General features: G+C 35.0%; 1 protein-coding gene across 1 annotated transcript; it reads right to left on the minus strand.

Annotated features, from left to right (window-relative positions):
- Positions 1-8,119: 8,119 nt before the first annotated feature.
- LOC102801975 (uncharacterized) lies at positions 8,120-15,849 on the minus strand. The gene is made up of 2 exons (XM_006816867.3): positions 15,754-15,849; positions 8,120-13,740 (listed from the first exon to the last, which is right to left on the minus strand). The coding sequence occupies exon 2, from the start codon at positions 13,715-13,717 to the stop codon at positions 10,451-10,453; it is 3,267 nt and encodes a 1,088-aa protein (XP_006816930.2). The 5' UTR covers positions 13,718-13,740; positions 15,754-15,849; the 3' UTR covers positions 8,120-10,450.
- Positions 15,850-17,365: the final 1,516 nt, after the last annotated feature.

A 17,365-nucleotide genomic window follows, 5' to 3' on the forward strand; every position in this document is an offset into this window, starting at 1 on the left:
TGTACGCAGTGTATACTAGTAATATATACACGTATATGTATAAAAATCAGATATGAATGACTGGAATTTTCTTTATATCTGCCTACAGTTGTTATATCCCCGATATATTTAGCGATGCTCGTCTTAATCTCTGGGTATACGTGGCTAAACTTGCTAATTCCTGATATATCTGATAAAACTCCTTAAATCTCGGGCTATACCTGGCTCTGAACGTCCTTCCGTGGGTTATATAGCGGATTGTCATTAATATAAAATTACAATACATTATGTATTAATTTAATTCATTTTTTTTACTACAGAACAAAATAATTAAATATTAACACATAATAGAATATTGTAGAGGTTCTTGGCATTGGTCTGGGGGCAAGGTCGTGTTGATTTAAATTTTAGCCGATTCTTCTCGTCATTCCTACGTTCCTGGGGATTTGCACATGCGTGTCCTTGTCGCATATATTTACTATAAATTAATCAACCAAACAACCACCCACCCACGCTAAAAACGCATACTTTTTGCATCATGCGATCTGGGTAAGAGCACCCCCTGGTATAAGCTATCATCACCGACAGCGGTATTGGTTTCGTCCGTTTATTCACAAATTTCGTGACGAGTTTGTCGATCAATAATACGCATATATGTCATTTCTTCTAAAATACGTTTTTAAGTAAGCAAATCGTTATACAGGCTGACATTAAGCCATCGAATACAGTTGTGGAAACATACGACAAACAAACACTGCGTCGTGGGTATACTTTTTGCTCTATTACTTGATTATAGCGGTTTTCTCTTCTCTCACAGTCTATTGCATTCTTATAATATGCATCGATTTAGCATACACAAAATAACGCGGCCCGTTTAACCGCGATTTATTCCGGGTTAGTTTGAGTCGTCACCCGGGACCATAAGTCAGAATACACTCACCAGTCAGAGACAATTCATTAAGCTGAAGACAATGATTTAGTATGCCCCGTGTCGATCACATTCTCCCGCTGCACTGCCTTTGATCGTGTCTGGATTTACGTGAAGTGACAGATCAAATCACACGTCCCCGTCAAAAACCTCGCAGGACTGAGTTGCATATTCAAAACACGATCAGCGAGTGTTCAACATGACAACTTAATTTAGCAAATGTCATTGAATGGAGCTGTTATTTATTACCGACCGTAAATTTCGGGACTGTTTGCCATTTAACATTCTTGCCGGCCATTGGACGAACCTTTGGTTCGTTACAGGAGTGCCATTCACAGTCGTGACGCGTCCCCCCGCAGCTGTGCTCTCACTTTTTATCGTGTGCTGTTAAAACGTTAACAAGAAGGGGTGACAGATAAACTTGTACAGTCAGACAAAAACATACGGTATTATAGACGCCACCTGTACCAGTAATATTATTATGTCGGTGTTAGTTGTAGTGGTGGTACCCTTTATAGGTGACAGTTGACGAGTAACCGAATAACTTGAGCAAGCAATGGCTCCAAAATCTCTCATCACAGTCCCAGCTGTCTCTGTCACATGTGGCTTTATAATAAATGCTGTTTAATAATCCATAATAACCATCCTCATTGGAAAACACAGCTATGAGCGTGGGTAGAGAAAAGAGTACTCGCATGCTCAGGTACTGGGTTGGAAACCACTGGCGATAAACGTCTAGTTTCACGTGTTTCCAGCTCTTTCAAGTTACAAAACTGCATCCGATGTCATCGTCCTCGAATTGTTCGTTTTAGTTTTATTTGAAAAATTTTGAACTTGTCCAAAGCTTACAACTAATATCACAGCTACCACTGCCTTCCAACGAGGATTTCTACTAAAACTTCTACTGACTAATAAATAAACGCACAATACAACACAATCAGCACGTGCGTACGAAGGTGGCAATTGTTTGATCTACAATCAATGGGAGCGTAACACCTCTCATTATTATGTTGTAACCAACACAGCTTATTATATTTCTTGATGTCATAATCACGGTGGCAATCTATGATGATAATGGTTTGCTTGTGTGTATTGTTAATTTCAGAAATGTTTCGGAAAAAAACTCAACAAATTATAGTAGCCTTGGGACACCGTATTATTACGTGGTCTGCGGGAAATGACCCGGGGGAATAACCCAAGGTGACAACTGCGTGACCGGCATGCCAGCCTTCGACGTTCACTGCTTCCCGGCTCCCCTTCGAAGCGGCATTGAGAATGTAAGGCTGAAGAGCGCCACCTTTAGCAACACAAATTTACTATACTTAAAGGGCGGTAGTTGTCGCGCCGCGCATGCGCGATATATATGGGTCTCATCTAAAAAAGATGGCCTTTTTGACTGTTGCGCAGATCACCGAGTACAAACTGAGACTCTACAAAGATTTAATTATGTATTTTTTAGGTGATTGGAAGGTGTCGAAGGAGTCATTGTCAGTAATAAGGGCAAGTCGCGCCCAGGTCAAACCTCATACTTGTGATTTCATTAGAAGAGCGCATTTGATTGTGGGAAAATCACTGATGATCAACACAAATGTCGCATTTGCGCAGCGCGACGACCACCGCCCTTTAAACATTCTTGCCGAACTGATGGTATAGGTTACAAACACTAAATGTACGTCACTAATGATAGAATGATAGAATGATGCAGTAAATAGATAAAGAATAATATGAACTAAAACGAGTTATTTCAATATGTATTTACATCAATCTGATTAAAATCTTATGTAGTGCACGGGCTTTAATTATTTTGGCTATAAACTTATTTTAATTTTATTTGTTTATTACTTTTGTTATTAATGCCTTTTTATTTTATTATTTTACTTTGAATTTGATTTTGTGATTTTTTTTTCAATTCCGCCCTACATACGTCAGATGTATGTAGGGCGAAATTAAAAAAAAATACAAAATCAAAATCAAAGTAAAATAATAAAATACAAAAGTGATAAAAATTAAAATTAAAATAAGTTTATAGCCAAAATAATTAAATCCCGTGCACTACATCAAATTTTAATCAGATTGGTATTTACATGAAACTAAATTCTACCATCATATTACTTCAAGAACTGTTTAAAGGGATTATCAAAGGGCGATGGTTGTTGCACGGCTGGCATTCGAAAAATGTGCAACTTTTTCGTTCTATGGGACAAACGCATAGAAGTGTCGAAGTGGTCTAATGTTCGACGGGTTTGCTATGGCAACGGCATCAGCAACACATATGGCTAAATGAAACAGAAATTCCCGCGTTTTGCCACAAATTTCCAACAATATCCCCGATGGCGGCGCAGATTATCACAATTTTGGAATGGACTACGCTGGTTTATACGAAACATAAAAAAGTTTCGAAACCTGTACGGATCATGCGGCAAATGCAAGAATCACATAATGATGCCTATAGAGGGCGTCCTACAGATCATACCGACTAAAGATCTGCCCTCTCAGAGAATATAGATGATTTTTGTAAATTAAGAGAACAAACTATATTTACACCGTAAACAGGGTGGTAGTTCCATTGGCATGAATGGAGAGAAAGATATCAAAGTGTTGAGTCTGAACGAGCTAAGATGTGCATAAATGGCTAATTTAGCTGCAAATACGGAGTTTCTTACCATACCAGTTTTTTTCTGCATTTGTCCGGCTTAGCTTTTGAGGTGAGAAGAACAAATATTGCACATGCTATAATGCAAGATATTTTACACACTTTGTGAACGTATCAAGACAACTTCCAGAATTCATCAACAGAAGGCACGTACCGGCAACTAGAATGCGTGTAGGAAATGGTAATTGGATACTTAGTAATGTGACAAGTGGTACCCAACTGAAGCGGCACGACCGTCCTTAATACTGAAATAACTATCACCCTTGGTCTATGCCCGTGTATGAAAGTATATGCGCTCTATGCCATGGATATTGGTTGTGTGTATGCATCCATTGATTTTTAATGGAATTTGGATTTCCTGGTGCAGTTTTAGTTTGATTTCCCAGAAATCTTCCCCAAAAATAACACTTTACATCTTTACTTTACATCTTTACAATGTATACACACAAACATTTTTCTGAGAACATAGAAAGATAATTACTTTAATTTCACTAGTAAATCAGTAAAATTATTCTTCATATCTATTTGTGGAGAATGCAGATTAAAAGATAAATCACAATGCATTGAACACATAAAGATAAACTATGATGTATTGAACACATAAAGGGATAAACCATGATGTATTGAACACATAAAAGAGATAAACTATGATGTATTGAACACATAAAGGGATAAACCATGATGTATTGAACACATAAAAGAGATAAACTATGATGTATTGAACACATTAAGGGATAAACCATGATGTATTGAACACATGAAGAAGATAAACCATGATGTATTGAACACATTAAGGGATAAACCATGATGTAGTGAACACATAAAAGAGATAAACCATGATGTATTGAACACATAAAGGAGATAAACCATGATGTATTGAACACATAAAGGAGATAAACCATGATGTATTGAACACATAAAGTAGATAAACCATGATGTATTGAACACATTAAGGGATAAACCATGATGTAGTGAACACATAAAGGAAATAAACCATGATGTATTGAACACATTAAGGGATAAACCATGATATATTGAATACATTAAGGGATAAACCATGATGTATTGAACACATTAAGGGATAAACCATGATATATTGAATACATTAAGAGATAAACCATGATGTATTGAACACATTAAGGGATAAACCATGATGTATTGAACACATTAAGGGATAAACCATGATGTATTGAACACATTAAGGGATAAACCATGATATATTGAATACATTAAGGGATAAACAATGATGTATTGAACACATTAAGGGATAAACCATGATGTATTGAACACATTAAGGGATAAACCATGATGTATTGAACACATTAAGGGATAAACCATGATGTATTGAACACATAAAGGAAATAAACCATGATGTATTGAACACATTAAGGGATAAACCACGATGTATTGAATACATAAAGGAGATAAACCATGATGTATTGAACACATTAAGGGATAAACCATGATGTATTGAACACATTAAGGGATAAACCATGATGTATTGAACACATAAAGGAAATAAACCATGATGTATTGAACACATTAAGGGATAAACCATGATGTATTGAATACATTAAGGGATAAACCATGATGTATTGAACACATTAAGGGATAAACCATGATGTATTGAACACATTAAGGGATAAACCATGATGTATTGAACACATTAAGGGATAAACCATGATGTATTGAACACATTAAGGGATAAACCATGATGTATTGAACACATTAAGGGGTAAACCATGATGTATTGAACACATTAAAGGATAAACCATGATGTATTGAACACATAAAGAAGATAAACCATGATGTATTGAACACATTAAGGGGTAAACCATGATGTATTGAACACATTAAAGGATAAACCATGATGTATTGAACACATTAAGGGATAAACCATGATGTATTGAACACATAAAGGAAATAAACCATGATGTATTGAACACATTAAGGGATAAACCATGATGTATTGAATACATTAAGGGATAAACCATGATGTATTGAACACATTAAGGGATAAACCATGATGTATTGAACACATTAAGGGATAAACCATGATGTATTGAACACATTAAGGGATAAACCATGATGTATTGAACACATTAAGGGATAAACCATGATGTATTGAACACATTAAGGGGTAAACCATGATGTATTGAACACATTAAAGGATAAACCATGATGTATTGAACACATAAAGAAGATAAACCATGATGTATTGAACACATTAAGGGGTAAACCATGATGTATTGAACACATTAAAGGATAAACCATGATGTATTGAACACATAAAGAAGATAAACCATGATGTATTGAACACATTAAGGGGTAAACCATGATGTATTGAACACATTAAAGGATAAACCATGATGTATTGAACACATAAAGAAGATAAACCATGATGTATTGAACACATTAAGGGATAAACCATGATGTATTGAACACATTAAGGAAGAAACCATGATGTATTGAACACATTGAGGGATAAACCATGATGTATTGAACACATAAAGAAGATAAACCATGATGTATTGAACACATAAAGAAGATAAACCATGATGTATTGAACACATTAAGGGATAAACCATGATATATTGAAGACATAAAAAGAGATAAACCATGATGTATTGAACACATTAAGGGATAAACCATGATGTATTGAACACATTAAGGGATAAACCATGATGTATTGAACACATAAAGGAAATAAACCATGATGTATTGAACACATTAAGGGATAAACCATGATGTATTGAACACATTAAGGGATAAACCATGATGTATTGAACACATTAAGGGATAAACCATGATGTATTGAACACATAAAGAAGATAAACCATGATGTATTGAACACATTAAGGGATAAACCATGATATATTGAAGACATAAAAAGAGATAAACCATGATGTATTGAACACATTAAGGGATAAACCATGATGTATTGAACACATAAAGGAGATAAACCATGATGTATTGAACACATTAAGGGATAAACCATGATGTATTGAACACATAAAAGAGTTAAACCATGATGTATTGAACACATTAAGGGATAAACCATGATGTATTGAACACATAAAGATAAACCATGATGTATTGAACACATAAAGGAGATAAACCATGAGATAAACCATGATGTATTGAACACAAAGATAAACCATGATGTATTGAACACATTAAGGGATAAACCATGATGTATTGAACACATTGAGGGATAAACCATGATGTATTGAACACATAAAGAAGATAAACCATGATGTATTGAACACATAAAGAAGATAAACCATGATGTATTGAACACATAAAAGAGATAAACCATGATGTATTGAACACATAAAGGAGATAAACCATGATGTATTGAACACATTAAGGGATAAACCATGATGTATTGAACACATTGAGGGATAAACCATGATGTATTGAACACATAAAGAAGATAAACCATGATGTATTGAACACATAAAGAAGATAAACCATGATGTATTGAACACATTAAGGGATAAACCATGATATATTGAAGACATAAAAAGAGATAAACCATGATGTATTGAACACATTAAGGGATAAACCATGATGTATTGAACACATTAAGGGATAAACCATGATGTATTGAACACATAAAGGAAATAAACCATGATGTATTGAACACATTAAGGGATAAACCATGATGTATTGAACACATTAAGGGATAAACCATGATGTATTGAACACATTAAGGGATAAACCATGATGTATTGAACACATAAAGAAGATAAACCATGATGTATTGAACACATAAAGAAGATAAACCATGATGTATTGAACACATTAAGGGATAAACCATGATATATTGAAGACATAAAAAGAGATAAACCATGATGTATTGAACACATTAAGGGATAAACCATGATGTATTGAACACATAAAGGAGATAAACCATGATGTATTGAACACATTAAGGGATAAACCATGATGTATTGAACACATAAAAGAGTTAAACCATGATGTATTGAACACATTAAGGGATAAACCATGATGTATTGAACACATAAAGATAAACCATGATGTATTGAACACATAAAGGAGATAAACCATGAGATAAACCATGATGTATTGAACACAAAGATAAACCATGATGTATTGAATACATAAAGGAGATAAACCATGATGTATTGAACACATTAAGGGATAAACCATGATGTATTGAACACATAAAGGAGATAAACCATGAGATAAACCATGATGTATTGAATACATAAAGAAGATAAACCATGATGTATTGAACACATAAAGATAAACCATGATGTATTGAACACATAAAGATAAACCATGATGTATTGAATACATAAAGGGATAAACCATGATGTATTGAACACATTAAGGGATAAACCATGATGTATTGAACACAAAAAAAGATAAATCATGATGTATTGAACACATGAGATATCATTAGAAATGGAACTTATCTGAGAGAGGACTACCTGAGGTACCTATAGTATCAAGCAATCGGACTTGATCGTTTTTAACAAGAATTCGAAAATATCACTTTTTACAAAAAATGACAAAAATATTCATCAAAATTAGAGAATTGAAGATATATTGAAATGAACAAATCTGAGAGAGGTCCACATGTAGTACCTATATATATATATATTATCAAAGCAATCGAACTTGCAGTTTTCAACAAGAAGTTGAAAATATCACTTTTTACCAAAAATTTTTAAATAAATTTTCTATCACCAGAGATAAATTTCAGCAATCCTCAGAAGTTGAGAGAAAATATCATGAAAAATATTAAAAATGTTAACAAGCTGTCGGTCGGCTGAGATAGCTCCGCTGTTAGCAATGCACATTTCAATTTAAGAACAGAAGATATCATTAGAAAATGAACAATATGTATAGTATCAAAGCAATGGGACTTGCTATTTTCAACAAGGATTCAAAAATATCACTTTTCATCAAAAATAATCATCAAAATTAGATAATTGAAGATATCACCACGAAATTAACAAATCTGAAAGAGGTCCACATGTAGTACCTATATATGTAATATCAAAGCAATTGGACTTGCGGTTTTTAACAAGAATTCGAAAATATCACTTTTTACAAAAAATGACAAAAATATTCATCAAAATTAGAGAATTGAAGATATATTGAAATGAACAAATCTGAGAGAGGTCCACATGTAGTACCTATATATATATATATATATTATCAAAGCAATCTGACTTGCAGTTTTCAACAAGAAGTTGAAAATATCACTTTTTACCAAAAATATTTATCAAAATTAGAGTATTGAAGGTATTATGAAATTAACAAATCTAAGAGAGGTCTGCCCAAAGTACATATAAACCAAGTATCAATTTAATAAAAGTTGTAGTTTTCAAGAAGAAGTCGAAAAAGTAAAAAGTTGAAACGAACAACGGGCAATCACTCATAATAAACTTCGCTCGACAAAGTCGACAGTGCGAAAAATATTGGCCGACTTCAGGGGTGAACTTTTTTAACCAAAGTCATAATTACTAAAAAATTAATATTCATGTTTTACTAATAAAAATGTAGTGTATTAATCTAAATGTCTCTTATAGAATATAATATAAAAGTTCATAAAAAAGTAATAGTACAGCAACATATCCAAGGAAAATACTAGCCAATGTGTTCTTCAATTAATACATTTACTGCAATAATCTTTATACAATTCATGTTACTGTAAGATACTTCATTTCTGCAGGAGTTAATTTTCGCTGAAAAGACTTTTGGGTGTTTTATATGAATTTTATTTTCACTGATTTTTGACGTAAATTTCTACCTAATCCTTCAGCAAAAATGAATTCCCAATAAAAAATAAAGTATTTTACAGTAACATGAATTGTATAAAAGTTCTCAAATAATAGTGCATTAACATAAAATAATACATGTAGCTAGATTGGAAAAAGGAAGGGCAAGTACACTACTAACATCTCATTATCAGTAGTGCAAGTATCTTCAAGGTTCAAGCTTCGGGGGGAAAATGGTGATTGGTTTTTCATTTCTGCAATCCAACAGACTGAATTTTCCAGTTTCTCAAAATTGTGTGAATAAACATCAATTGAGCGGTACACAAATTATACTCCACGTAATTTGGGCAGCATACAGCGTTAAGGTCATCAATGTGCCAAACTAAGGTGATGGTGTATGCAAAGATAACAGCCAGATTTCAATAGGCAAATCAGACTATAGAGTGATGCATGTGGTCAGAGTGCTCCAGAAAATATCTAAGTATCCATAGAATAATGTATTTTTCTGTCATATACAATCATGCGTAATTTAAGCATAATTCTCATCTAAAAGTTGACGAGAAGACACAATTTAAACGATCAAGGAAGTCTTCAAATTATCTGTCAATCATAGATGCATTCGAATTATTAGTCCAATTTTTTTTGTGACAATGTGTCCTTTCAAGGCAGACGCAGGTGTTCGTAAGATGTTTAGCAACCATATCAGGTAATGTCCGCATACACTGTCAATGTCAAATTATTTATCCCATCATGCAGTAGTACAGAGAGATTGCAGCTCCATGGCTTAAAGTGCCCAAGTTATTGAACAAGTTGTGTTTGATAGTAGTCCTCTGCAACTTATACAGTGCATGTTAAATTTTATTATGTGTTCACATAAAATACAAATGTGGGCTGCATCACAAATGTGCCTTTTAACACAGGGAGCGTTACTAATTGTAACTATCAGGGTACTTTTAAGTTATTTTAATAATCTGGGCTTCAAAAGGAAAAATAATACTTCATCATAATTACATAATGCTGGCTGTAAACTAGGAGTTATTTCTCACAAGGGTTTTAGCGAGTTATTTCTCACTTGAGTTTTAGTGGTTATTTCTCACCAGGAATTTTAGTTATTTGTCACTAAATTTAAGTGGGTTATTTCTCAGGAGTCATTGTAAATGGTGAAAGAAATAAATCATTATCATCATCATCCACTGTGATCTGTGTCTGGTTTAATCTATCATTTTGCGACAAGGACTGCTGTTGGTTAACCCGTGTTGACTCTTTCATTGTGTGTACAATTGGCGGTACGTTGGCATGTAATTCTTGAATGACAGAAACTTCATCGTCTCCAGTGTGTGAAGAAGGTAGTGACATGTAACAAGAGTTTTCAACTCTGTTCAACGTGCTCAAAGTGACAGTTGGGAGATTTTGCACTGTTACATTCGGATTGCTAATGCTCAAGTTACTGGTACTTGTGGTTGTCGGTTGGGTTGAAGTGGTGAGCTGCATTATTTCTAAAAAGGCCATTTGTTCTTTGGTTTGGAAACCGTCACCGTTACATAGTGCATCTGGACGCGTCATTTCCTGACTGCACATGCTGTAGTCGTCATTCTCAACATTGCTTTGATGATCATTTTCTGTCACCACTTCAACGGTTTTGAAAACTGTTACAGGAAGAGAATTTTTATCGTTTACTCGGTCCCCAGAAATATCCCGCACTCCAGAAGATGCTGTAGCTGCATCAGTTTCCATCACGTTTGGCGGTACAAATGCCACCTCTTTGTTGCTGGCAGCACTCGGTGATGCATCTTGTCTGACTTTAGACTGTTTCATTTTCTCTGCTGTAACCGTACTGTTCTCAGAAGGAAGACAATCATCTTCTGGGTTGTATATCCCTGCTATGATAGACATAACATCAGTCGTACAAATGGGTTTATGATTCCAGTGCACATGTGACCTAAACTCCACAGACACGTTTGTAGAGTATTCCTTACAGTACGGACAATTGAAAAGTTTCTTGCCCTGGTGCTTGTTCGTCTTACTTATATGCTTATGCATGTTTTCAATATTCGCTGTGCGATGGTCACAGTAGGGACACTTGTATGGTTTGGATCCCATGTGCTTGCGCTTATGACGCTTCAGATGCGAACACACAGTACTTGCATAGTCGCAACCGGTGAAGTCACATTTGAATGGTTTTTCACCACTATGTGTCCTCCTGTGTTTTGTTAGCGCGTGTTTCGTCTTACCGCCATAACCACACATATCACATAGAAACAAACGTTCCCCAGTGTGAGTATCCATATGGTAACGAAGTTCAACTTTATGACGACCAGCATATATACAGCCTTTGTACGGACAAGTGAACGGCCTAACACCTGTGTGGCTTTGTGTATGAGTTTTCAGAAGCGAACTTGAATAAAAACGTGCCCCACAAATCTCGCATATGAAATTTTTTTCCTGTCCCTTATTGTGTATGGCGTCAATATGCCGCTTCAAACAGCCTGATCGCACTGTGCTGAAATCGCAGTGTGGGCATTTTTTTTCTTTTATCCCTAAATGGCACTTAATATGCAAGTTAAGATCCTCTCGCAGTTTGTACGTCTGCTCACACATAGGGCACTTAAAGGGTCTATCACCTGTGTGTGAGTAAATGTGCGCTTGCACGCCTTTGGATCCCAAAACACTCTGACATATGTTACATCGATATCGGCATTTACCATCAACCATCACCAGCTTGGTAACTTTGTTCATACACTCTTTCCTACTGGTCACCTGCAATTCATGTGATTTTGCCTCCCATTTCTGCAACTGGATGTGATCATCAGTCGCTTGATGAGTACTCAACTCATCCTTGTTGCGAAACTTCATCTTACAGATGAGACATTTTATTACATTTTTACCGACATGCTGTTTCATGTGTATTGTCACATCCTCAGGTAAATAGAACGCCTTCGAACAAGTCGTGCATTTCTCCAGAGGACCTGCACCGCTTTGCTTCAACACCCGTTTTCGGTGTATTTTACTTTTGTAATGATGCTGCAAACGACACGACAAGATTAAAGAATTGCATACATCGCATTTTGAGACGTCCTCGTTTTGACGCCACTGCAACAGACTGTCCATTTGATCATCATCGTGTTTCTCCTTTATATGATTTTGTACGCTGTATATACTCTCTGACGAGTATTCACATTCACTACAGTGAATCAACGAAGAGATTTTTCCACCAACTTGTGTTGTCCCAACTTCCATTTCAGATTCTTCATTTTCGGGGTTCTGCTCATCAATAGACTTAGAAATATCTTCCACCAACTTGTTATCCTCTGACTTGTTGCTTTTCGGAGATGTTTGTGTTTTTTCTTGTGTCTTTGACGACTGTAATCCCAGTGCTCCCATATAGGCAGAGGTCTCTTGATCACTGCCAGGCGTGTCCCTCTCTCGCATCGCTTCGCTTTCATAAACCACTGAAGTTAATTCATCCATTTTGTTAATCTTCTTTTTCAATCTCCGCAATTTCATACCCCCATAGCTTCGTCCATTCTCCACCTCGTCAAGGTGTTCATTTTCCTTGTGTTTCATATAGCCAGCCATATCAATAAATGACTGGGTACAGTATTCACATTTGAAAGGGTCTTTAGCGGTTGTAATCTTTTTCTGCATTTGTTTTGGTTTTTGTTTAAACAAGCCAGATTTGGGGGATTTCTTACAAGATTCAGGATCATCATGAATAGAGTTGACAAATTTCTGTGAAATTTTAAACCTGTGACGCTTGCTTTTATTCCTCTTTCTCTTCATTGGCTTGTCTTGTTTTCTTTTAATTAGTCCTGTATGTGTTGCACAATGCATGTCTGTATACTGCAGTGTCAATGGTTCTCCCTTGGAATTTTGACACAAGTCTGAAACAGTATCCTCCTCTATTTTTAAACAGTTCCGCAGGTTTGTTGAATCTTCTACTATTTCATTTTGTTCAGTAGCTTTCTTTCCTGTTGTGTTCTTGGTTACAAACTCCAGAATGTCTCTATTCTTCCCTGTCCTAACATCACATGAATCACCATAGCTACGCCTTTCCTCCTCTGCATCATCCACATAGTCAACATTCATTCCCCAGACCTCTTCATCAGAGCTGGATTCAAAAATATTCCCAACTTCAGTGAGACTTGTACTTGGCGGGTAAAGCTGAATAGTAGTCTTTGCTTTTTCGGATTTCTTCTTTCCAAAGTGACTGAACTCTGCATTTTCAGAGACATTTTTACTAACAATTGTCGGTCCATCCATGCTTAAGGAAACGAGTGCCTTCTTTAGCGATGAGCACTCTTGTTGTTTGTGTTTCACATAGTTTAACAAGCCAGGAATGGTTGTTTTACAATTCAGGCAAAGGTGAGTATCCTGATCTTCATCTAACTCTTGAAGCTCCATCACAAATATAATTGTAAATAGTTCTGCAATAAATAAAACAATAGTTGTATAAATGTACCGTAACACCAGCTGGAATCAAAACACACCTCAGTCACTGTATTCAGTAAAATGATGACAGGAAGTGGTTTTAAGAATGTTGACAATTTGAATTTATATTTTTATGAGTAAATCAGCGCCGCAATATAATTTTCAAAATCGGTAAATAGTTGTATTGAAGTGCCCAAATGTTATGAAATAGACGTGCTCTTATAAGCCAAACTAAGCGTGTGTTAAATTATGTACCAATCTTGAAAGTTTAAAGTAGTCACCCCCCCCACCATTTGGATGAAAGCTGCGCCCTGGTTTCACGTAAAATGTAAAAATTGATTGAGAAATGCAGCAAGCAAACTCTGCATTGAGTATATATTAAAACAACACAATCAAAAACAATAGTATAGGAGAACTTAAGATGGAGTAAATGTTTCATACAAAAACTTTTATGAAATTCATCGTTGTTTTATATTTAAATGAAATGAATTAGGTCTATAACCCTTTTACCACCAATTCCCTCTTTTCATCACAAATTCAAAAATAGTCCTATTTATAGTCTGCACTTTCTTTCAGAAGATTTGGACCAAAATAGCTAAATTTTTTGAATAAAAACTGAAAATTGACTCAAATTTTATCTGTTGGCTCTAAAAAGGGTGCTTGACCTTGAGAGAACACGGCATTTCACAATGAGGTTCCTCATTATTCCTCATTTGCATCAACTTTGCATCTGTAAGCAAGAGAAAATGCGTAAGATTGATTTTCATGAGGCAATTTGTTTTGGTTGTTTTCTTTGATATCAGATACAGAAATTCAGGACGATTCATTTGAGATGTTACTCGACTTTACTTTTGTAATCAGTTTTCAATTTAACCCACCAAGCCACTTAGTAAACAGCGATCATATGTTTTACTCCAGACTCCCCAGACAACAAAATCATTATTTTCATTAGGATGCTAGTAATTCACACACTTGTAAACAGAATAGTCAACAACTATGAGTTTTTACAGTATTCAGTACATGTCACTTACTAGTATATGGCTTCCCCCTTTCTCTGACATTTCACTTTGTAGTAGTAGGAGAAGTAGGAAAGCCGAGAACAGTCAACTGTGGCAGGAAAGGAGCATGGCTACAACTCAGAATCTTTTTTAAAATTTACTCAAAGATGAATTATTGTTTAATTTAATTTAAATTTAAACATTTACTTCTAAGCCATCGATAAAGATTCATTGCTCGAAACGTCTAGCTATTTTTAAAAGTTACTTAGAACAACAATTACCAAATATTATCTACTACATATCGTTATAAAGCAAACTGGTGAGTTGGCATGACAACATGTACTTAGCTAAAGCAGAGAGGTAGTTAGGTATCTGATGGTTCCTACATACACTGCAATGTGGACATCTCAAAACAAATTACAACAGGAAGTAGTTGACATGGTAAATGGTTATACTGCTAACAGTGATTTGCCCAGGGAGGATAAAAATATTATTTTTATAGTAGTTTGTAGACCACATATCCCATTTTAATATTTTTACCTGAAATCCACAAAAACAACGCAGTTAGACTCATCGTCAGTCTGTGTTATTGTTTGCCTGAGCATGTATTGCAACATTTAGACTCTATATTAAAATCTATTGTGTTGTCTCAGGCTACATATAGAATACTACTGATATGCTTAAGTAGGCTAGAGATATTTTTTTTTACTTCCGGTAACCCGAATTGTTATTTTCCACGAATGCCAAATTCACAGTTTATTTGGCTTCACTATATTTGGCTTCACTATATGAATATTTGCTTTTAAATTTAATGATAAACTTTATTAATCTTAGTAACCTTAAGTGATTTTAATAACAAAGTACCAACACGCTGAAGTTTAATAAAAATTAAATTATGATTTTGCCCTAAACCAAAATAACAATTCGTGTTTCCTATTTATCGTATTTTGTCTATTAGACGTGCATTATCAGATGAGATAATTCCCCAGTAGTTCAATAAAATATACCTACTGTGTAGTTTCAGTTTGATATTAGTCACATTGTGAGCAGTCAAAACGGTGCTTGATCAACTTGGCAGCTTCGGAAAATGACAATGATCTCTCTTTGCGGAAGTGACCCATGTCACATGACCAAATTACTGACCCGCTCGCATGGTCACGTGATATTAAACAGACGCCATCTTGGAGACTGCCAACTTTTTAACCAAACGGCATTTATGGAATTTTCTGGCAAATTTTGACGAAATCTCTGACACTTGTCCAAAATTCCAGGTAAGCATATAACTGGTCACTGCTGCGTATTGTACGATTTGTAGAGATATGATTTGAAAAAGTTTTGTCTGTAAGTTTGTCGTCAAAATAACACATAATTAGCTGTCAAAATGTTCTCGTTAAAAAATGCCCGCTCTAATCTGGCCTATGTGTGTCCACACGTAATTATCAAGATATGCAATTATGATATTACCCCTGCGCACATTTTGACAAATAATTATCTTACTCAGTCACAAAATTATTTAAAACCGCGATGTAATCGAAGTGAAGGGAATTAGTTTGCAGGGGTCAAATCCATTCCCAAGAAACAACGTTGGAAAACAAACCGTCCGTAACAACCCATACTGTACACACACTGCTGGGGATCGCGACAATGATATATAACATTATCATGACAATTTATTTAAATTTCACAACTAAAATTAGACAACATACAAATTGCTACAAATTAAATATCAAACGATATAACTTGCACATAATGATGTACACGCAGACGCTAAATGCATTAGTGGTAGCACAGGCGCTCGGAACGTTTCTTAGATAATAAAAAAATGACCTACAGTAGGATCGGCATAGTTAGTCAGTCGCCGGTACATTCCCCTACCACTCATATAATAACACAAGGTAGGAAAGCGTTGACATCATGACATCGAAATTTCCCGAAAATAACACGATTTTCCAAATTATATTTCGATCCGCTTCACAAAACTCAAGCATGATATCGGTAGAAACTATCGATCGACTTATATTACCATTATTCAAACTAAAACAGGTTAAATCCTGTGAAAATCGAAACATTAGAGCAAAGAGGACAAATCCATCTACGCGAATATTTTGAAGCAGAGACCCGAGCATATGCACTTCCCAAACATGTACACGCGTACTGCATAGTCTAAAAATTTAAATATTGTATTGTTGTATGTTGTATCATTATACAACGTATTTTTAAATTGAATTTTCTTGAAAAATAAAAATTGAGCTAATATTTCGCAATATAAAAAAAACATCTGCATCTTTTTTTGATGAATATAACATATTTTGGTGTTGTGTGAAGTCATGTAGACATGTTCTTTAAAATGAGTTATTTCTGATTTTGTGTGTACATGTGTATACGGCTGTTTTATTCAGGTGTCTCACTGACAGTGTGTGATCAATCATCCAAAGAATGTTTTTTGTCTTCACTGCATGCAAAGATTGCCTGCAGTGAGTCAAGGAATATTTGCTAGCCATTTGATAAATTTGTCAGCCATTAAAATGACTGTCATGAAAAATGTATGGTTTCTTCTTTGACATTGACTACTTATATGTGATTTATTGTTTATGACTGTGTTAAATTTATGATATGCAAACAT

Source organism: Saccoglossus kowalevskii, chromosome 6, assembly GCF_978046115.1.
Source record: "Saccoglossus kowalevskii chromosome 6, keSacKowa6.1, whole genome shotgun sequence".
Taxonomy (NCBI): Eukaryota; Metazoa; Hemichordata; class Enteropneusta; family Harrimaniidae; genus Saccoglossus; species Saccoglossus kowalevskii.